Source organism: Meleagris gallopavo, chromosome 19 (assembly GCF_000146605.3).
Source record: "Meleagris gallopavo isolate NT-WF06-2002-E0010 breed Aviagen turkey brand Nicholas breeding stock chromosome 19, Turkey_5.1, whole genome shotgun sequence".
NCBI lineage: Eukaryota > Metazoa > Chordata > Aves > Galliformes > Phasianidae > Meleagris > Meleagris gallopavo.
In genome coordinates, this window is record NC_015029.2 from 2,969,969 (window position 1) to 2,993,729 (window position 23,761).

Genomic DNA, 23,761 nt, shown 5'->3' on the forward strand with positions numbered 1-23,761 from the left:
ACATCGCCTTGCCTTTTTCTCTTGCTGCCTGCATACAATTGTATCACATAGTGTTTGTTTATCTATCATCCGTCTGTCCAGTCACTCCACCTTTTTAGCAAAGCAGCAAACAAAACTTGACTTCTCATCCCCCAAAATACCAACTTACAAAATCTAGAAGATCAAGAAGTGTGAGGGATGCTTTTATTATTTTAAACATCCAACTAGCCGTGGTGCTCCTAGGTAAAAATATAGGTTAATCTTTTAGACCGCTCTCCAGAAAGTCAGCGGGAATTCTACCTCTGAATTCTGTTGGAATAATCATCCCAGCAAAGTGCATTGAATTTCTCTAATTATAATTTCATTTGAGGCTCTTCAGCCCTTCTTGAAATTGAGTGATCAAGTGAAACATCTCTGCCCTCGCCTTCTCCCTCCCCCAGGACACAGCCTGTGCTGCTGTTTAAACAGATTGAAAATGCAGGTCATCTTTCTCCTGTGCCATTGTCTCACTGCTTTGTCCTATATATGTTTTATTGTTCCTTTATGATGGCTATTAAGGGCCTTTTGTCTCCTTCTGGGCTTCCGTGAAGAGTATTTATGGCTTTTACAGCATGCTCAGGGATAGACCATGGGCAGTTATTGAGGATACGTAGAGATGTCATATTAAAGCGGCTTTTTGCATAACCACGGGGATTTGTAAAGACGAGAGTCTGGTGATGCCTGTCAGCCTGCTGTGCCTGTTTGGTCAGGGGAGGGTCCCTGTATCAGGAGGGAGAGGGGAGGATGTGTAATCGGAGGTGTCCTGATCCGATCAGTAGCAGCAGGGCTGCACTTGGGGCTGCAGTCTGAGCAGGATCCCAACCAGAGCCGACTCGTTTTCCTTGTGGTTCAGGGGAGATGCGGTAAGGTTTTAAATTAGCCACCAGATTCACACTTCTCCTCAGAACAGATTTGTATTTTGTGAGTTCCGCAGGGCATGGACTCGAAGACATGAGAGCATCTCGTGATGCTGTTACAATATCAAACTGCCAACTTGCGTGCACGCAGGCAATGCTCCAAACAGCCTTTGGTGACCTGCATCTTCTCCAAGAAGTGTATTATGTGACCTGTGCAAAACCGTCATTGTTTGTATTGTGGCAGCATGCAGAGGTCCCATCTGGGCCTGAGATTTACTGGGAGCTCTGCAGCCATACGTGAAGAAACACTCAGGGCTTTCAAGAGCTATTCATGTGATGGGAAGAGTAGCAGGAAAATGGTTGAAGTGCCAGCACCGAGGTCTTCAGCACAGCTTTTCTGGGTGTTTGCACAACGCAGTTACTCTTTCTGTGATCTGCCCAATGGAGGATTGGTAATTTTCTGCTTCTCCAGGGCATTGCAGTTGTTAAACTGTATGATGTTCAGATAGTACCAGGCGTGTTCTTGTTGCCAAATCATGTTTGTGAAATGCAGACTAAATAAGACATGAGAAATGAATATTTATGGGAAATTATCCAGCAAATTATTTCTCCGTGTTGAATGAAAAAGAAACTTGAAATATCAAAAATGTTTCTGAAAAGTTCAGAAAGAGATGAGAATCATACTGATGGGGGAAGGTTGTGGTACAAATAAAGCTATTCTGCTGCACCAAAAATAACCGTTTTTAATCAGTATAAACTACTTTTTAAAGCTGGTCTTTCAGAATATTTTCATTTGCTCATTAGAAAATATACGAACTTGTAAAAAGTTATTTAACTATTTTTTCAATTCGGATTTCTTTTAATTAAGAAAACTGTCACGGTGCATTGCAGACAGTTTACATGGCTGCCGGTCAGTGCTTTATCCTAACACTCACTATCCTTTGCCCTTCTGTATCCTCTCGGAGATGTTTTCATAGGCACAAAGTTCTTCCAAATCCAGCGGTGCTGCACGGTGCCTTTACCTCCGCCCTGGTCCTGGGATGGCCTCTGGGTGCTTCACACACATCCCAGTTCAGAGGGATGGAACGTGTATTTATTTATTTGTTTCCCTCTTTAACTTGTTTCCTTCCACCCAACCTCCACAAGTGGTGTCTGCATTAATTTCTTCACAGACCATTAACTTCTGAGGGCTGTGAGATCCCATCCCGTGCCATCCAGGAGCTCCCCTTCAATAGGTTGTAATCCTCCCACTGTCAATCCCATGCAGCTGATGTGCTTTCTGCTTCTGTTTCAGACGATGACTGCACCGACTCCTTCACACCCAACCAAGTGGCCAGGATGCATTGCTACTTGGACCTGGTCTATCAGAGCTGGCAGCCAGCAAAGAAACCGGCTCCTGTCGCCATCGCCCCCCAGATCGTGGCTCGGACCCCCACCTCTGTCACCCTGGAGTGGTTCCCACCCATCGATGGGCACTTCTTTGAAAGGTGACCACGCGCTGCTCGGTTCTCTTGTGCTCAGTTGGGTGGGCAGGGGATTAGTAAGCAGCCTCAACACGAGCTGCACTCAGCCTGGGCTGAGGCTCCTTCCTAAATTGGTTCGTATTGAGGGGATTATTGATCTGTTTGCTGCTCTTTCCTCCTCAGCCTGTAGCACTCTGTTGAGAGTCATTGATTTGCCATATAAAGGGCAAATCTTTTTCCGTATGCCACGGGAGGAATTTTCAATCAGCGGTTCTGGCTTTGTGATTCCTGCTTATTGCTGCTCACAAATACCTGTTGGCTCCAGCTCTGCCCACACATTCCCCCTCCTATTGCATGTTTCCTTTGCAAGGTCATGGGGAATCTTATTCCTCCCCCCGTGGCAGCACAGGGCTATGGGCAGTGGTGGTTCCCAAGTGGAGGAGGTGGCAGCACTCAGCACAGAGCTTGGATGGGCTGCAGGAGAACTTCCTAAATAACTGACCTCACATTGTCATTAGCTCATGTCTGTGCTTGCATTTCCTCTCCCTTTCTTGCTTTAATACTTTACAGAAAACAAACTTTGAGTGTCCTTCAGGACTGGAGCAGTTTGTATTGCAGGAGGCCAAATTTACAGGCGTATTAGCACCCAAAGAGCTGCCTCAGCACTGCTTTGTTCAGTGAGAGCACCTTGAAAGCCACCATCTTCAGCATGGAAGAAACTCCTTCCAGCACTGTAAGGACAGTGTGGCCATTTCAGTGTCCAGCTTGCACTTAATTTGAGTGCTCAGAGATGTTCCCTTTTTATTGCAGGTTAATATGGGGAAGAGGGGAATCAAATTATATTAGAAGTTGATGAAGAAAGACAGGACTCGTGCTGTTTTAATTTCAGTTTTGCAACTGAATCCATTTATTCCCTACGTGTGAAAAGGACTTATGTGAAGTTTTGAGAATTAATTTGGAATTTTTTGGCCCATAATCATTTTTAGGTAAATTAAGTTTCTCCAATTTAATTTAGATTTCAGAAGATACTGTCTGTGCGTTAAATAAATACCATCTGCCTCTTAAAACACACTGGTACAGAGTTAATTGTTATGTAACCAAATATGCCTTTATTACATATTTCTTATAACTCGATCAATATGTTCTTAATAACTCTTAGTTAGTTGCTTCTTAAATGACATACAGCGAATCGCTTGCTAAATCTAAAATTTCATAACAGAGTTAGGCTAACTAGTGATTTTCTAGAAAAAATACCCTTTGGGTTTTGAAATGTGTGTGCCCCGTTTTACTGAAGAGATTTAAAGAGGCAGCTGCAAATGCAAACACGAGGCCAATTCCATTCTGAAATGAGATTCCCACTTCTAATGAATGTGGAGATGTTACTGTGACTGTTTTAAAACTTCACTGACATAGATCAGTGAGCCCACGTAGATCAATGGGTAGATCATGTATAGATACAATAGATCAGTGGGCATGCCTATGGCAGCCCATACTCCTGATGCATTAATCAAAACGAGTCTGATGGTAGTGTTGTGGTGACAAACTTTGGAAGCTTTCAGTGCCCATGTGTCCAGCACTGCTTTCTTAGGGATGCTTGCCTGTGTCAGCTCCTAAAATGAGGTCACTGTGCAAGACGTGTAGGAGGTAAAATTGGCCAAGTATAATCTTATCTGTGTGTGGGAATACTGTAAATCTTTGCAGATATTTTTACACAAAGTGCACACCATGGCCCACATTTTACTTGCCTCACTTGAATGAATAAACTCATTCACTTCAATGGCACTATTCATGTAAAAAACAGAAGACTGATACTCAACTGCTGAGTGCCTTGGGCCTGGTTTCTAATGCACAGAGGCCCCTTCCATGCTGTTTTGACAGTGTAAAAGGGTCTTAAAAGGATGAATGGCTCTGGCTACATTAGCAAGCATTGTGGCTCAATATAATTAGATCTCTAGTGCAAAACATTTGTTAATGAAGACCTGCCATCAGCACTGCAGGGGTGTCGGGGAGCTTGCTGCAGCCTGGTGCATGGCTGGGACGTTGGTGGAGCTGGGGCACATCAGTGTGGTCCTGAGGCACAGCTTCCTCTCTGTCTGCAGGCTCTTCCCTGGTCAGATGCAACTGTGTCACAGGTGCTTGGTTAGAGCTGTGAGTCTGAGTCATCCCGTGTCACAGAATCACAGAATCATTAAGTTGGAAAAGACCACTGAGGCCACCTAGTCCATCCATCCATGTCTTCACACCTTGGCAAGTGTAGCTGCACAAGCTGAGCAGAATCTGAAGTCTTTCTGACAGACCCTCCTCACCTCGGTACTGCCAGCCATTGATGGACACTGTGTTGCTCCATAGAGTCATTTACTTGCACGTAAATTTGCCCACACGCATTTGGCCCTAAACTCTAGCAGCTGGTTGAGCTCTGGCCATTTCTAATTAACAAATATATAAGAACCCAGCATTTCTTCTTGCAGCTGCTATACATGGGGTTGCAATACTTGTCCTTCTCCATGTTACCTCAAAAAACAAACAAAAAAAACCCCATAAGAATGTTGCATGCACATATAATAATGTGTAATAATAAAATAATAACAGAGCCAACAAAACAAGGGAAAACAAGTGAGAAGAAGAAAACTCTATTCATTTCCTGACTGCATCTGTGAGATGCCTTCATCTGCTGTCGCTAAGCATCCACTCATGCACCTCCTGTTTGATATGCAGAGGCGGGATGTAAACAGTTATTGTCACAGAGTTCTGCAGCTAATTCTGCTTGGACAGAAAACTTTGAACGCCTCTGCTCCTCCAAGTTTTCATTGAGGTGACTGTATTAATTTCCATGCATCTGATGCTATCTTATTCTTAGCAAACGAATATCTTGGCCAGTATGGTTCCCAGGTCTAGATGGCTGGGCTTGACAACTGCTTGCTTGAATCTTGCTGGAAAGTTTCAGTGCCATCAGTGATACAAATTCCAATCAGGTATATTTTAAATTATACCAAGCAGGTATAATTTAGATAGGAAACAGGCATTTGTTACCAAAAGGAACGACAGATTTTTACTAGTTTTGGGTTGCCCCTAAACTGATGCCAGTACTGATGAGAATTGGTTTTCACTGGTATTCTTTATGTTTTGAATCCACTTCGCTGGAATATCATACTGTAGGAAAGAATCCCTCCTGTGCTCTGAACCTCACGAGTTGGAATTTCCCCAGGACCTGCCTTATGAGAAAACAGCAAAGTCTAGATTGTTCATTACCCTTCACTTTCAGGAATCATGTGCCCAGTGTAGAAGGTGTCAGATATGCTATCATTCCTATTTAATGATGTTTTGAACCATTTTATGCTCATTTGGTCTTGATGTTATAGGCTGTGTAAGGTGTAAGGGTCTGGCTTAGATTTTCATAAGCCTCTACATGCAATTCCGTAATTAGTTTTGACATCCATGGCTGTTTGCAGGATTTGTGCTCAAGAAGCTGCAGATGAAAATCTTTAACCTAGGACTCATCCTCTGTGTAACTCCTTTCAGCCAGTGCAGTTACATCAGGGTTGAGTTTGGCTCCCAAACTGGAAAAGTAAAAAGAGAAATTTTGCTCATAGCCTTTCCCACATGATGCTCCTTGTGATTCCTCCTACCTCCAAGTCCTTGCTGGTAAAAGGAAATGTTTGTCCATAAGCCTACAGTTTTTTCCACCATGGCAGCCTGTGATGAAATTGTATAGCTGCTAATTTGAGTAGAAAGCAGTCCTAATTGTGGAAAGTTGGCTTTCAATTCTCTGTCCTCATCCAGGACTGAACAGTAATGCAGGAGTTTCTTTGTAGAGAAACTGAAAGATTATTATTGCAGGGATTTCTCTCCTTACTGTTGGTGGATGTGTCTGAGAAAAAAAAAAAAAAAAAAAAAACACAGCAAAAAACCTGCACAATAGTAATTATGTATTTTTATTTCTCAGTCCCATTTTTTCCATATTCTTCATTTTTTTTTTTCTAAACATATATTATTTGGGCAAGCTGAATTAGGCACTTAAACCATTGCTAAGGAGCCAATTGAGAGATGAAATTAGCAGGTAGTATCATAACAATAATACAAGCGGGTAAAGTGAGACAGAGTGGAGACGTGATTCGCAGTGTGCCCAAATGGAGTCGGTATGTCTGGTACAGAGCGTGCAGGGAAGGGGAGACACCTTTGCTTCCTATTTCTCTGCTCTTCCCCATTGCCACACTTTATTTTCCAAGTGTTTCCAGCAGGTGCATCCCTCCCCACGATGAGCTCGGTCACTTGCTGTCTCTTTGAAGGTGGCAGTGGGCCATACTGAAATGGATACGAGTTTTGCTACTGATTTCATTCCAAGTCCCCCCTGTTGACAATCCCTGCTTCCGCCTAATTAAGCCAACAGAAAGCCGACTTTCACACAGATCCCTGTCAACAAATAGGAGATGCTAAGCCAGAGAGCAGCTGAGCGAGAGTCGTCCCTGGTGCCAAATGGAAACAGAGACAGCCTAGGAGGGCTGGGAGAGCGGCTCCCCTGTCCCAGGCTCCTCTTCTGCCCATGGGTCACAACATGCTTTGCAAAGTGTGCTGAAATAAATCTCACTGTGGGAGATGGTTGAAATTTGCATCACTGATGGTAATAATTGATGGCTTAATCCGCACTTGGGGTGTTTAGAGAGCACACAACATTGCTTGCCTGAAGTTTCTGTCCTTTCCTAAGTGCATTCCTTCACTTAAGATCAAGAATTCTTTCTTCCATTTTGGGTGGCATCATTCCTTAAAGCAGAACAGTGAATTGTGATTAATGAACAAGTTTGGGGGATCAATAACCACATATTCTGGGTCATACGTTGTTCCAAATTGTGTGACTACAAAGGAATGTCAGGGATGAACTGTGTGAGCCACATCCTCTGTTGATATAAATCAATTCAACATTATAGAAGACATTAGAGCTACACCAGCTTAAACCCTCACCTTGTGAATGTGTTTGCACAAATGCTGGTGAAGCAGTGTTTAACTGGGTTTTCCTGTTCAGCAGTTTCTGCTGACAGTGCTTGTAGAGGCAGTAGCTGGTGTTAGGCTTGTTGTCTAGGTGAAGCAATCTGGCACTGGGCAGCAAAGTGCCTTTCTCAGTGCCCTGTCGTGCCATCCCATGGCATGGGGCCAGGAGGGTTTCAGTTCAGAAAGAGCCATCTGCTGGTGCTGAGGCTGCCAGGTACTGAATCCAGTTTTCCCTGTGGAAAGGACTATGGGCATGTTCCTTGCTGTGTAATCACAGCCTGCCCTGCTTCCAGACTTGCAGTGATCTGGGTAGTGATCCACCTCCAAAAGCAGGTCCTTGCACATGGAACTGAGCCGTGTTTCTCTAAGCAGCTCTCTGATGTTTGTAGATCTGGGACTTAATTCTGTCTCTAACCAGTGGTAATCCCAAGGCCTTTAAAGTCCTGAAGATGCTATGAGTTCATGCAATAAACCCATGATGGGAGTAGAAATAGGTCTGATATTTCCTGAGGCCCGTTTCTCTGCTCCAGCCTCTAAATAACACACATTTTCTTTTGATGGGTTTGTGAGGGCAAAAAAACCCCAACAACCTTACAGCTGAGAGTAGTTTTTAGATTGCTATCATTTTGTATGGGGTGGGACTCACACTGATGCCATCTTCACAGCCGTTAGCACAAACCTGCCAAGCCACGGCCAGAAAACACTCCTGTCCATGCTGTAAGAAAAGAGGATTAAGTGGCACTGAATTCTAAATCTTACTGTTTTTAATATAGTTGAATAAGCAGCTCATTCAGCTGTTACTAAGGTGGTGTGTTTTCCTGTTTTCCTGGCCTCCTAGAGAAGTGGGATCAGCATGTGATCTGTGTGTGGAGGGAAGAGTCCTGGTGCAGTATGCCTTCAGCGCCTCGTCCCCGATGCCCTGCGATCCCTCGGGGCACTGGAGCCCACGGGAAGCAGAAGGTAAGCATGGGGCTGGGGCAGAATTGTGGCATGGGAGAGGTCGGGCCAGAGCAAAAGGAGACCATAGAGCAGGTGGGGACCTCTGGGGAAGGGTGGCTGGTTGTACCTGAGAGTAGCAAGAAGAAAACGAGAGGACGGGTGGATGCTCTGCATTCCTGAAGTAATACCCCATTGTGTTTTGGTCCCTGTGTTCTGACTCTGCCCATGAGTTTAATGAATTTCGGGAGCTGAATTTGAACTTCAGAAAGCAGCAGAGTGCCAAGAAACACTGACCATTCACTTCTGCCAGATGAATTCCTCAAGGGAGCAGTTTAGTCATTCTGCTCTGACTCCAAAAATGAAGAATTGCATGTTATTTCTTTGGGCTTGATTTCTGCCTTCACTTATATTGAATTACTAACAGGCTGCACCAGCAGTCACACTGGAATGAGCAGGGTCTGCCTTTTGGGCAAGGACTCTGCAGGTGACTACATCATGTTCAGCCTAGTGCAGGGTGCTCTGCATGCTGTGCTTATGGCTCCTCTAGAGCATGTTGGAGGAAAAATGGTCGGCAGAGACAGTTGTACAATGCCATTAAGTTGCCATCATCAACTCTACCCCATATATAAAAGCACAGAATCAATAAGTTTGGAAAGACCGCAAAGATCACCAAGTCCAACCATCAACCCATCCCCACCATGCCCACTAAACCATTTCCCTCAGTGCCACATCTATCCTTTTCCTGAGCACCTGAACACCTCCAGGGATGGTGACCACCACCTCCCTGGCAGCCTGTTCCAGTGCCTCGCTGCTCTTTCTGAGAAGAAATTTTTTCTAATATCCAACCTGATTTTTCCTAATATCCATACCTCCCATTGTGTACATAGTTGGATGTAGTAGAGTATATATGTGATTATACCAGGCAGACGTCAGTAATCACAGTTTACAGTTTGAGAAGAGCAGAATGTTATTTCAGTCTGTCCATCACAAGCTATTCCTTCAGGCACAGCACACTCTGAGCCCAAACGTACGTGAGTTTCATTGAACTCAAAGCTTCACACCTGGAATTTGCTAACTCTTTATACAGATGTCTTCTTATGCTAAGGGCTTCTCTATCCTTCAGTTAGAATACATGGGAGTTAATCTACAAGGAAGAATATCTATTAGTTAATATGGGAATACATTTAATCTTGGCACCAATAGTCCTCTCTAGTCCTCAGATCAGTGTGTGCAATGCATTGTTTCCCTGCTTTGTGATGGCACAAGATGTATAATCAAAGTGTTTCTTGCCCTGTATGCCCAGACCCCAGGTGGGGACCCACTGGGGGCTGCAGTTCACTCCAACCCATAAAAAATTTGGACATCCAGGGCCAAGGCTGCTGAGCCCAACACAGAGTGCACCTGCCGCTTGCTTGGAGGTTGCAGAGGAGCCCCATCCTGGGAAGCAGTGCTCCAGCCACAGGTGTGACCTGATTGTCAAGTAAACAGGATTAGCAAAATTTGGATCACTTGCAGTTGTAGTGCAGGGTGGAAGACTGAATTTCCACTCCGCCAACTCTTAGAAGACTTTGAAACCTGGTTTTGTTTGGAACAAAATCTGAAACTTTTGAATTTCTCCATGAAGGAAAATTAAAAACAAAAAGTGTTTGAGGCTGGCCAGAATGTTTTATTTAGCTTATGTAATTTCTCTTTCATGAACTTCAGTTAAATTATGACATTTGAAAGTGTCTCCTCTTAGTATATAATCTAGGGCAAAAGCAATTTTTAATATCAAAGTGAAAAATGTTTGAAAGTACAAAAGCTAAATGAATTCTTCCAAAAATGTCAAAACACAATGTTCTATTATTGTTAGAACTTTCTTCCCATTTTCTTTTCCAGAGTAAAATTTTGGCCAAATAAATCCAATTTTGTGAAGTGTTTTGATTTTAAAAGAATTCTGTATTCCATTGAGATGCTCAGTTTCATCAAAATTTCTCCAACAAGCTCTGATTTGAAAAATTCTAGATCTCGCACGTCTTGCCAGCGGCATCATTCCTAGAGAAACTAAGCTTCTCTAAGATTTATTACTCAGCTGCATTTTGCATTTAATTTCCTCTTTGTACAGTGTGTTCCTGCATATTCTTAACTATGAAGGGTGAAGTCTGATCCTTATCTGTCTCATTCAATTGCTGTTTTGCCATTGCTCTGGAAAGAAAATTTGGGAATTCTATCTTTTTACTACATTAACAAGTTGTTTTTGCTTTAGGGTAGAAAATACACCAAGTGTATGGTATTTGTTGCTCTCTAATTTTCTGTCATCGCTACCAGCGTCCCTGACATTCAGGATTTCTACCTGCTTGCATTTGGTCTGAGTTACAGACAGCACAGTTAGGTCATTGTCTGTCATCTTTCATTGTTTATCTGTGGGTTCTCAAGCATGCAAGCATTAAATTAACTTTCTACAAATGTTCATATATGTAAATCTCCACTGGTTGAATGTTCGTGGAAAGTGAGTACAAAAGAGCCATAAGCATGGCCAACATGAACTCGTTTTAAAATCTGAGACGACACCAAAAAGGACTTAAAGTACTCACAGAATCATGGAATCATTAAGGTTGCAAAAGACCACAGAAATCATCAAGTCCAACTGTTGACCACTAACCAACGTCCTATGTCATTACTCATCCAGCTTTGTACCAGCACATCACCTTCTCAAGTGTCCCAGAAGCAGCTCTGGACCTGGTTGGTCTGACAGCATTTTGCTGAGGTCCCATAGCATCGTTACGCTGCTCAGGTACTCGCGTCGATCAGGACCACTTGTGAGCCATGACTAGAGGTTGCTTTATCTCGATCAAATTGGAAAGGTCAGGGGTGAGTTTCTAGTTGTGACAGCAGCAGGCTCCCTAGAGGCTGCTGGTCCCAACTCACCTCCCTGTGCAAGTGCCTCACTTCTCTGTCTTTGTGGCAGGACAATGAGGGGACGTGGGTCTCTGCTCCCACTTCATAATGAGGGCTTGCACCAACACACCAGGCTGTGCATATAGCACATATTTTGGGTGAAACCCCCCTCCCAACCTCCCATCCCTGTATGACTGTATAATTGGAGATGGGACTTGCCACATCCTCACAAACCCCACATTCACATCTTACTTGTGTTTGGCCAGATGGGAGGCCACACAAAATGTCATTTGACAATCTTGCTCATGTTCTCATAAGCTAAAGGGTTTTTAGAACTTGAGAACACAGGCACACGATTTCCAATCCATCATTTCTTTTTATATATAATTATTTGTAATTTTCATAGTATGCACCCGTGTCTAGAAATCTAGATACATGTAATAAAGTTTTGATGCTGTTCCACAATTAAACAAACATTTCAAGTCTGAGTGTCTAATAATCTTTAAGAAAGGGACTATATTTATTTCAAATTTTTTTTTTAATTTCAAATTTTTTTATTTCAACTTCAGTACTTCATTTTAGTTTCAGTCCATGCCAGACAATGGTCAAGCTCCCATTCTTGCCAGGCAGAGCTGTTCTTACTCAGTAGGCAGCAATGATCCGCTTTCAGCTCCCTGCAGTGCACACTGAGTTCGACTTAGCTGAACGCAGAGGGTCTCTTCCTGTTCTACCGAAGTATGTAGGTTTATTTTCTACTTAAGTCTTACAGAGATTTTAAACTGGCAGAGGTGGATTTGCAGGAACCCAAAGGGAGGAACATCAAGATATATGCAAGGCTGTGAGCCATTAATCCACTCAATTTTCCTATTGGCAAGATGCTAGCATTAATGCAACACTTTCCAAAGCACATGAGATACTGGGGTTAAAACTCTCCTTCTTAGGGCTGCAGTAAGAGGCTCACTGTGAATGTTGGAACACCATTTGTTGGCCCAGCCAAGCACATGTGGATGGCAGCAAGCACTGTGGGATGATGTGGCTCGAGTGGGGTTCTCTCTGCTCACAGGGATTACAGGGAGTCCTTGTGAGCTTGGCAGAAGGAACGTCTGAGGGTGTTCACTGGAATTCTGGCTTCCTGCATGGTGGATGGATGCTTTGGTCTGCCAGGTGCTGGGGTAGTGGCAGTGCTTTGTGACATGCGAGGAGCAGGGGAGAGCTTTGAGGCAGAACATTGTGTTGGTTTTCTGAGAGGGCTGCTGAGATACAGGGAAATCTTTCTGTGTCTGGGTTCATTTGGTATGAGCAGGAGAACTCCCTGGGCTGTGTATCTTTGGCAGAAAAGGCACATTTCTATCACTTCATTGGATCACAGACAATAAGAATAACCTTCACACGTTGCCCTTTTCTCTTTAAATTAGCAGTGATGTCCCGTTTGTTTGTGCTTGCCCAGTGCTTTATCTCACTTTCTTCCTTGGTTGCCAACAGCTGTGCTCTCCTCTCATTTTCTTCTGCCATCTGCATTTTTCTCCTCTTGTTACCTTTCTTTATTTTTTCTTTTTCCTCTCTTCTTTCCTTTACTTTGTCTTCTCTCTGTTCTGCTTGCTCCCTTTTTGTGTGATCATTTGGGAAGGAAGAGGGAATTTATAGCACTCACTGGATTCTGTTACCAACTGTTCCACCCATCTGACCTCTCTGGATCTTGCAGTCCATGATTCTGTGCCAAATTGTAATGTTACCATAGTATTTGGGATCCTAGCAAGCATTGTGGCTTTCATTAGTCCTTGGTAATACCTCCCATGTAGCTGAACATAGCCACTGGTGAGACATGTAAAAGCACAAGTGCCTGTTGTTTCATCATGACAAGTGCAGAGAGCCAACTCAAACCTGTGCTCCGTGTGCTTCCACAAAAGGGATCTTACACAGTGTACAAGATGAGCCTGTAAAGGGCATAGGAGTGAGCTGAGTATTTTGCTGCCCCACAGCACAATGTGATGACTTCATGGAACCAGCAGAAGCTCTGTCTTTGCTAAAGACAAGAGGAAAAGATGACATTTTAGAGTAACAGAGGTGTAAGAGGAGCACTAGAGTGAAATGAAAGCAAAGTGAGTCTGTTTATCAGATGAAGTACCAAGTGGAAAGGATAGAAAATATCACTGTTTGGCACTGTTTGGCACAGGGGAATGTACCACAAATAGGAGGTGTGGGACCAGACACACTGTGATGGTGTGTGCTGTGTGGTGTCTGCTCCATCTGGGTGCTTTAGGTGGGTTTGTGTCTCACCCAGCCATGAGACACAGGCATTAAACTCCTCCTCTCCATGCTGGCCATGCCTGTTCTGCCCAGACAAGTAGTGAGCTCCCCGCACAGATACGTTCTCCTGCCACCAGTTTCTCTTTCAGTACTGTTGCCAATGATAAGCCGTCTTCTCTGCTTTCTTTTATGCACTTTCTTTGTTTCACTCTTTCTTTCCAGGGCACCCTGACGTTGAACAGCCTTGTAAATCCAGCGTCCGGACGTGGAGCCCCAACTCAGCTGTCAACCAGCACACGGTGCCCCCTGCCTGTCCCGAGCCCCAGGGCTGCTACCTGCAGCTGGAGTTCCGCTACCCCCTGACTCCAGAGTCCCTCACGGTGTGGGTGACATTTGTTTCCCCGGACTGGGACTCCAGCGGAGCGGTGAATGACGTCAAGTTGCTCACTGTCAGTGGGAAGAACATCTCTCTTGGGCCACAAAATGTCTTCTGTGACATCCCTCTGACCATCAAACTGGATGCAGGACAGGTGGGCGAGGAGGTGTACGGCATCCAGATCTACACTCTGGATGAGCACTTGGAAATTGATGCTGCCATGCTGAGCTCCATCCCCCACAGCACACTGTGCACAGACTGCAAACCCATCCAGTACAAAGTGGTTCGAGACCCTCCTTTCCAGTCCGGATCTTCCGTTGTCATCTCGAACCTCAGCAGAAGATTCGTTGACATGTAAGTACTGCTTTGCAGAGACGCCTGCAGATTTTAGCCTCTTCTCAACCTGCTGATGTCTGGTATTGGGCACTGGACTTTTAAACTAGGTAGATGTATCAGTCAGCACCAAGAGAGGGTGTTCTCTTTGTTTCTTTCTGGAATTCAGGAGCAGTACAGTCAGGTGAAATCGCCTGCTGGTCGTGCAGAAACGTGAAATTCCATCCTCCTTTAAGCTCAAAGGATATTGCAAACTAGTAGAGCTTTGATAAGTTAAATGTTTAAGATAACCTGAGGGAGGACCTCAGGAGTATCACGATCACCATTTCCTTAGAAATTTTTTCACAGTAGTATTTTGGTGAAGGAGGCAGCATTGCTTTCAGTGCCAGAGCATCGTAACTTCTAATTAGCTGCTTGAGAAAGAAGGCAGAAAGTAAAATTGCGTGTTCAGGTATGTAAATGCGTTTCAGCTGCTTTCATTTTCTCCTTTCATGTGTTACTGACACAGGCTGTATTGCACAGTAAACACATCATACGTGCCAGTTTGTTGTAGGGAGTGAATTTCATCTTAGCTGCAGTTATGCTCATCTGTGAAGGAATGTATGATCATTGAGGAAAGCTCAACTTCAAAATATTTAATGATTTTGAGGAGATCCATGATCTACCCACAGGCATTCTCCAGAAGCAAGAAAAACATCTTTTGCATAACATGATTCCCTGGAAGTGATTCACTCATCTGTGGGAACAACATGAAGCTCTTTTGAAAATGAACACCAGATAAAAGGAAACCTGCTAAGAAAACTGCACTCTAATTTAGAAAAGATGATCTAATTAGTACAGCTAATATCAAGGAAGCATACATCATTATGGTCTTCTGAAGCATGTTTAAATATAATAAAAATGATTAATTAACAATTCAGTAATCATGAGCTACCATCCCTTTCATGGTGCAATTATACATCTCAGAAGATGCAAATTGTCCCTATGGGTTTAAAAATTTAAGGTAGCTAACAATAGTGAATATAAAAGCAAACCCCTGAACCTCGTGCTGAAAGTTAAGCATGTGCATAAGTGCTTTATTGGGTTGTAGCCTTGTTCCAACAACTGCTGGCACTTCACAGGAGATGAATATTGGCATATTGGAAACGTGGAAAACTGGTGAATTTTCCCATGGTTTTGCTGTGAAAGCATCTTTGCCTGAAACCTGGCCCACTCACACTGGAAAATGGGACTGGTTTGGTTTGAAATATTTGCATACCTTAGCATAAGTTCCCACAGAAGCAGGTCCAGTTTTGAGTTCATAATAAAGCGTGAAAAAAAAAAAAGTCCAAAACATAACTTGTATTCTGACTGCTATTCCCGTGTCTTTTGGTGTAATTTTAGGGGTGACTTCTAGCCTATAGCCATCTGAAGTGGGAAGGTGCTCTCACTGTTCCGTCAGTAGCCAGGGATTAATAACAATTTTCCTGTATGGCACTGAATAAATTACACTGCGTAACACTGCTGTACCTGTCTGCATGTCTCACTTAGTTATAGAGTCAGCTGAAAACCAGGCAAAAAATAGAAGGTTGTCTTTCTGCAGTCAGGAGACAGAAGCAGCTGCTGGCAGAGTCTGGCACAGCAAACCCAACCAAAGCCTTTCATCTGGCTGGCTCTGGGCATAGGGTCTTCCAAGGGTCTGCAGTGAAAATCTAGACAGTGAGCTTTGACTGGGCACTTGGAAAGCTAAAATGAAGCCTTTAGCCACTGGGTGAGGAGTCAAAGATGCATACTGCTTAGCACTTGGAGATGTTTTTTTTTTAATGCAGGGCTTTGGCATGTGTTTGAAATCTTGAAAAGTGATTTTTTCATATCCTAGTACGCATATGTGCATAGCACTGTTTCATACCCTCTGGAGCTGAGGGGTCCTGCAGCTTCACAGCAAAGGGAAGCCGCAGCCCTTGAGCCCTGTGAGCAGGAAGATGTCTCATAAAGTCACGGATAGCGGTGCTGGGCAGCACTCCATATGTACATGGAGGTAAATGCAGTATCTCAGCCCTTCCTCATCTGCGTGTCTCACTCTGTACAGCTGGAATTCAGCATATCTGCACAACCAGACACTGCAACCCCTTTATCTCTCTGTAATCCCCAAGCCAGTTCCCCCTCCTTTTTATGCTTTTGCATGTTTTCCATATTAAATAAAATGACACCCCCACATGTTCTATGGAAGGTTATTTTGAAGGCATCCGCCTGTCTTTATTCTTGCCTCCTCTGACCTTGATCTTCACTTTCTCTTTTTCTCCCAAAGAAAATATTTGCTTGCGCTGTTATCTGTGAGCAAGATCCTTTCCCCAGGTGTGGCGATGCTGAAAGAGAAATTAATTTCTCCTACCTTCTTCCCGTCAAAGAGAGGGAACTTCTCTTTAAGTCCTTAATGGATAGTCCTTGCCTAGTCAGCATTGGGTGCTCCACAATGGAGAGGAAATAACTACAGCAGTGGAAACCTTTTATTAAGAAATGCAAAATAATGCCAGACCTTCTGTTCTCAAGCTGAATTTTAATCTCAGCTCTTGGCTCAATTGTTTCTGAGGGACAAGACCTTATCCTTGGACCTCCCAGAAACAAGGCAAGATGCTCTTGCTTCCACCGAGTGCGATTGGCCAGAATTGCTGTAATCTGCAGTACGAAATGAGTCTTGATGCCTTGGAAGAGAGCAGAAAGCTGAATAAATCAACGGGGAGAAAAAAGGTCGGGCCAGGTGCAGTGCGGAACTGCTGAGTCGTCACGCCGCAGTCAGCGATAAGGGCAGAGCCACATCTGCAGATCTCAAAGTCTCAGCTCACGGTTTAATCCAAAGTTCGGGTTGTGCTCTTACTGTTTTGCTTTTGCTGTTCCCTGGGAATAACCCACGAGATAGTGGGGATGGTGATGGCGGAAATTGTTTTGCCCTCGCTTTGGCCTTGCTGTAGTGCTTTTATGCTCGCATGGATGCTCTCGCAATCATTTGTGGCAACCACTGATGTTTGTAAGAGCTCAGTGAGAGCACTGCCCCCAGTGGAGGTTCTCCTGACGATGTCAGGAGGCAGCTGGACACCAGTCCTTGGGGGGCACCATGGTGGGGAGCAGCCCATGTTCCCCACCGTGCTCCTGCTCTGAACTCACCTCTCCAACATGCCAAGCAAAGAGGTGCTGAGGTTAGTTCTGGAAAGTTGGAATAACTGGGAAAGTTTCTGAGAATTGGAATTTTTTCCAACTTTTCTGCCACGGACTTCATAGGAAACCTCAGAACATGGTGGACTGTATGGAACAGGTCATCTTTGTAACCTTCTTCTTTGTTAACCTGTAGGATTTTTCATGACAAAGACACTGACTGAAATAGCCTTAGAAAGAATCCCAGCATAAAGCCCTGCTACGAGTTTTGATTTTGCAGAGTTGAACATCACTGAGCAGCAAGTATGCTTTCCTGTGATATCTCCATCTGAGTTATTCTCACACTGACTAGTGCTTTAGTACCTAAGTGACACCTAGAGATACTGCATTCATAATTCAAAATAAAAGAAAAAGAGATCAAGAGAGAAACCTGCATTTTCTCATATAGAGAATATATTTTTCTTGTCACACTTAGCTTTTTTCCACCTACTTTCTAAGGCTACGCCTTTTCTATTCCTTGGAAATAGAGGGGACTGGTTGTCATCTATTGTTTAAGCAACTACAGTATTTCAAAATATTTTGTTAGAGTCAGGAGTTCCATTCAGTGCTAAGCTTACAAGCTCAATTTCACTTGCAGTGTTTTAACTGAGCACCTAAGAGAGTGGGGTCCAGATCTCAGTAGGGCTTCTTGACGTGACTGCGAAGGATTGAGGAATTACATCATTGAGACTGCAGGTATTTGGAGAGGTTGCTGTGGTGCTGTTCATGGTTTCCTAGCACTTTGCAGGCTGTATCTGAAAGAGTTTGTTTCAAAATGTGTGTTATCGATAGCATTTGTGTTTGTTGGTATGCAGTCAGGAAGCCAAGCATGTGATCTGTTAGAAACCCCTGATGATGTGGTGTTGAAGGAGATGGAAAACACTTCTTAGTCTGAATGCATATGAAATACGTTGTAAACTCCTTCGAACACAACAAGCAGAGAGGCTGGAGAATCAGCAGTGGCTGGAGAATCAGAGGTGAGCAGGACTCCTTTGGAAGGCTGCAGTTACACACAGCAAGCCCAGCTCAACAGGGCTCTGAAAAAATACAAATATCACAATGGTGGTATGTAATGTTAAGGCCCTGTTGAATGCAACACTAAAATTTCATGGCAACATCTGTCCTTGTTATGGCATTCCTTCCTTTGCATTCATCTTGAAGATCTATTTCTCTATTTTCTGAAGCTCTACCAGCCAGAGGAATGTATGATCTAAAGCAGCTGAAATGAATTGCCAGATCCATCTGTCACGAAGATAATTAACACCATATTTCCACCCAAACAAGATACAGATCGCTGGGTGGATGTTCTCCTGATACCAAAAACTGAAGCCCATATTATCAACATCTTCTGCTCCCCCTCCTCCACAGTTGCCATGCCAAATCTCTCTTGATATGCCAGGAAATACTGGGGAGTATCTAAGATAGGGCTGAAATGCTAAGAAAGCACTTTACATGCCCAGATTTATCTACAAAAGCTGCTAGGTTTTCTGTATGATATCGGCATGCTACACATCTGGATTCCCAACAGGCTTTAGAACTGTGTCTGGTGTTCCAGATGTCCTTGTGCAACAGCATGAATGCTTACAGCAAGCCTAGAAATGCCTTGCCTTGATGTGTGCAAGGACCTCATGCACTTCTTTGTGAATCTTTCCCACTGATGGTTACCTTCCAATTGAATGAATGAAACCAATTACTTCTTGCCTTCTCATTTGCAGTGAAGAGCTCTGAGCTTATTCAGGATTTCTTGATCCTCTTGTATCAACATAAGCACCATTTTGAGACACCCAGTCCCTGTAAATTGTTGATTCCTGCATTCTAACTCCATCCTTCTCTGCACCGACCTATATATGTTGGTCTGTAAACCAATTCCATCTTAACAAACATTTCATCTCTGCAAATAATTAACCTCAAAGTGATAACTGAAGGACAAATGTACAGTTCACTTCAGTGTTTCTTTCAACCCAACCAACTTCAGCTACCAGAATTAGGTGCAAAACAGTATCATCTCTTGTTGAGTCCGTAAGTATTTGATGCCTTCTATCACCTCTAGCAGTGCCCGAGACCTGTTCCTACTAAAAGCTCTTGCTCTCTAGTCTGCATCTGGCTGATTTCTTTCCCCTGATTACCCAATTAGCCATATTTTTTCTCTCCAGTAATGTATTAAAGAGATCCTTGTCTGTATTTATATGAAAGTTTACTGCTTATCTCCAGCAAAAACACTTTTACCAAACTTCCATGTGAATAGATTCACTTTTAGTCTTTTTTTTTTGCTCATTCCTTCACATCTTCTGTACCGTTAATGCAGAGCAGTGTGTGAACAAAGCTATTTCATGCTTTCCCAAGCAGCAAACACCCTTCTATCCCTGTGTCCCACCAGGTTTCTCTTACTGCTGTAGTGTTGAGACTCAGGTACATCTGCTCCTGCATCCTTCTTACACCCATGTGAAGGAAGCTCAGGCTCCCCATGTCCCTGCTGGGCTGTGGCAGCTGGAAGCCACGTCCTGGTGGCTTTCCTTACATCTTCCTCTCTTCATCAGAGGTGCCATGTTATCTCTGCAGATGAATAAAACCTACTTCCTGACCCCACACGCAGAGCAAGACAGCAATTTTTCCCTACCACCCTCTGCCAAATTGCCTTAACCCTGCCTGAGAGAAGAGAAAGAACAATCCGGCGGGCCGTGCCTGTTCAGCAGGCAGCTTTTCTGCTCAGCCTGTGCCGAGATGCTGCTTGGTGCCAGCTGCAGTGATAGATTTGTGGTTCTTTGCTGTTGTGGTTTCTTATGTAATGCTGTAGCTATAGCTGGCACTTGGCAGAACCGTAGCTCCTGTTCTGGCTCAGCTGCATATGATGCAAGAATAAGGTAGGAAGGGCGGGTTCGTCTCTTCGTAGTTCTGTGATGCTGAGCAGCAGCCAGAGTGATTTTTCAGCCTGGGTTTACTCTGAAATGGACATGGCTCTGAGTGACGCCCAGTTGCCTCTGTCAAAGAAATGACTCAAGCATGGGAATAGCCAGAAAACAATGGGTACCCCACTTCAGGAGCAGCACATTGGTTCAGAAGAGAGCAGCCCCGCTCCCACCGGGAACTTCCCACACACTACTGCTGCACTGCATGGTTGTCCTCAGCATCCCACTGCCCAGACTGCCAGCGTCCCTCAAACAATGAGCCTTCACTGCCATCCTCTTATTAACCGAATAGATACTATTAGAAATGGATATATTTAAACACTCCCAGCCAGGCTGGAATTTGAACTCCCGACCTAGGAGTAGTAGCAGAGTTTTCAGCTGCAGGAAAAGAAAAAATGAAGGTCAAACGAGACTTTTCCTGCTGGGTGAAATAATTTATTGCAGGTGAAACAGACTCAGAGACATGGTAAATTAGGGTGTGCATTATCTCATAATTTCTCTCTGATGTTTGCCTTCCTGTGTGCATCTTTATTTTGAGCTCTCAATAAGATGAGGAGTACCAGAAATCTCCCAGGAATAACAAATGATTTTGTTGTTTTTGGGTGTTTGGTTTTTGTTTTTTGCTTGACTGGGGAAAGAAGCATTGGGCAGACACGTGTTATGCAACAATTTAAAAATAACTCTCTTGTAAAAGTTGGAGTGAGCCTCAAATACCGCAGCAGCAGCAGCAAAGTGCTACCTGCCTTTTTATCAGCAGCGTCAGCCAGCACTGATTATTTTTTTCTGCTGCTTTCACCAAAATGTTGGCCCCTTTGTTTCCTGGGCATTTCATTTCAATATGTTTTCCTACAAAATAAATTTAACTCTGTTAAATTTGGAGCTGTCCTCAAGCAGGGAGTAATGCTGTGCTGTCCTGAGTACCTGATCAGAAAGCACAGCAGCAGCCAAAGCAGAAACCCTTTCAGTGCATCGTTGTTCCTCGATGCGAGCCCAAAGTCTTCCACCACTTCCCCCAGAATCGCTCTTTCTGGCCAGGATTTTCTGAAACACATCCTGAAATTGGCATCTCCATGCTGCTGCTGCCATTGCAGCACTTCCCTGTGTCTTGTTGTGAGAGGAAGGCAGAGTGGAAGCAGCAAGTTGTGCCCACTGAGGATGAGTGGATTTGCTGCCTTCAGAGCTCAGTGCAGATCGTTTCCTCACAGCGGTGCAGATCTTTTTTTTTTAGATGTAAGACCAGTTGCAGATGTAATGACAATAGAGGAAATTAGCTCATGATGGGATTTAAGAAAGAGGCTAGTGGAAATATGTTCAGTAATGTTCAGTTATTAAACCATTACAGATCCCACTGGAGACCAGCTAGTAGGATTTCTCATAATCTGAAGTGGCTTAAAGCGAAACACAGAGCCCCTAAGGGGGGAAATGACAAAATGTTCCTCTGGAGGAGTCACCTCCTCTCCTTACACACCCCTATGTGCTCCTCGTGTGGGTCTGCACATCCATCTTTCCTAAATGCACCCATGGATTCAGGCTGCTGCCTCGCCCCACGTCACAGCACCGTGGGCCCAGCACAGCCCCAGTGCCCATCCCTCCCTGCAGAGCCCCAGAGAGGAGCAGTGGAGGAGGTGGAAACTGAGGAAACTGCAAACATCTGTGTGCTCGGGGCCTGGCCGAAGCCTTGTTGAAAATAGATGCAGTTTCCCCGGGCTCCAGGAGCAGTCAGGTCAGGCTCACGTGGCTCTGTTTACCCTTTCAGGGGATTTCACAGACACAGGAGGGCATTAAGCTCTGAAAATCAGGTCTTGGCTCTGTTGAAAGGAAATGCTAGAGGTTGGGACTGGATGTGGCGAAGAGTGTTCCTCCTGCTGGCAGAGCCCCATAGTATGGCCTGAGGCAGGATGCTGCCAGGACACCCCAAACCCGGCCACGGTCGGAGCTGTGGGTGCTGCAGGCGCAGCCGGGACATCATTAGCAGTGTGAGTAATCACACACTGCTCATCCGGAGGCACGATGCAACAGGCAGAGAGGTTCTTTGGTGACGATGATGGCCTTTTAGCAACCAACCCGCCCCAGCCTGCCGCCAGCCCCGATGCTGTTTTCTCCCTGCTCCCGTGCACCGCAGCGCTGTGTCCTCAGGCGCTGGTTGCTGGCACCGCTCCCTGGGAATGAATAGAGATGCACTGATTCCCTCTGGCTGCAAGTGGGGCTTGCTGTGGGTCAGGGCCCAGAGCTTTCCTTTCTCAGCTCAGGGCTGATTGGAGCAGCAAAGAACCGAGCAAAACAGATTTCCCCCCTCCTGCCCTGCTTCTAATAGCAACCAGGTGCTCCGACACTTAACCTGTGTACCGCCGTGAAATTGCCTGTCTAGTGCAAACACCCGCGTGAGGCCCCGGGCCCCTCGCATTTCCACTGCTCTGGTAATTGTAACCCAATCTCACCTAGATCCTGCATCTCTATCTTCCACTCTAAGTGTTCATGTGGTTGTTTTTGCTGTTGTTGTTCAACCAAGAAAGTAGAAAATTGACTGTTGATGTTTGATTTATTTTTAAGAGAAGAAAAACCAACAAGAATTATCTTTCAGGCTTGGCTACAAAGTTGTTTTTATATTAAATGTGCTACTGTGATTTAAATTGGTACCAGGGCAAATACTTGGACGATTATATCAAAAAAGTCTGCTGGAATTAATCAGTCTATAGGTTTACTACTTTAAAAAGTTATGATCCTTACATGAAGGACAGAAATCTTTCTTTCTAGAAGGAAAATCTGTCTTGCCAAGTGGGAGATGGTCACCATCTCTGGAGATCTTCCATGGCTGTGGAGATGTGGCACTGAGCGAGGTGGTCAGTGAGCATGGTGGGATGGGTTGGGGTTGGTGATCTTAGAGGTCTTTTCCAGCCTTAATGATTCTGTGATTCTAAGGGAGAGTTCTCTCTTAAGGCAAATGCTTGACATGCTTAAGGTCCCGAGCAGAGCAAATATGCAGCTCGGAAGATGGGCTACAGCAGGCTGCTGTGTTTGAAATCTGGGTATGTTACCGAGGTCTCTGAAGCTGTTCCACACTTACACCAGTGTGCACAAGCAACACAGTAATGGACCATTTGGGTTTTATGATATCTAGGAGAGGTGATGGTAATTTTTGTATGTGGATGGATATTGTGGAGCAAAGAATGTTTTTCTCTTTCTAAAAGATTTTAATTGCCGAACCTTTGACTTCAACCTCTGACTTCAACCACAAACATGTGAAGTCTTTCTGGTACTGTGCACAGTGGTTATGGGAGGTGTCACTGGAAATACCTTCCTGATACAGTCGTGTTGAGTTGGGCACTGAATGGTGAGGCTGGGCTTCAGGCAGCTAAGCCACCCCTAGAACAAAACGTACCCCAGAAGTGTTCACCTGAGGTTCCCTGGTCAGACCACAGTCCAGGCTTAAGCTGTGCTGGGAGCAGATATCCAGCCTCCAATCCCCACCTTCACATGGAGAAGCTGTCCAAGTTTGCTCCCCAGGTATTTTTTCTTCTGAGTCAGCTCACTGGTCAGGAGAGAGGCAGAGACTTCTTCTGAGGCCTTTGCACCTGCCATGTCGTTGGGCTTATC

The 23,761-nt window shown here is 44.5% G+C and overlaps 1 protein-coding gene across 2 annotated transcripts in view; it reads left to right on the forward strand.

Annotated features, from left to right (window-relative positions):
• The window catches only part of PAPPA (pappalysin 1), a 171,980-nt gene that overhangs the window by 57,884 nt on the left and 90,335 nt on the right, over nucleotides 1-23,761 (forward strand). For both annotated transcript variants that reach the window (XM_010720813.2, XM_019621403.1), the window contains exons 5-7: nucleotides 2,170-2,362; nucleotides 8,160-8,281; nucleotides 13,607-14,114. In XM_010720813.2, coding sequence (XP_010719115.1) covers nucleotides 2,170-2,362; nucleotides 8,160-8,281; nucleotides 13,607-14,114 — 823 coding nt within the window. The remainder of the gene's footprint in view (nucleotides 1-2,169; nucleotides 2,363-8,159; nucleotides 8,282-13,606; nucleotides 14,115-23,761) is intronic.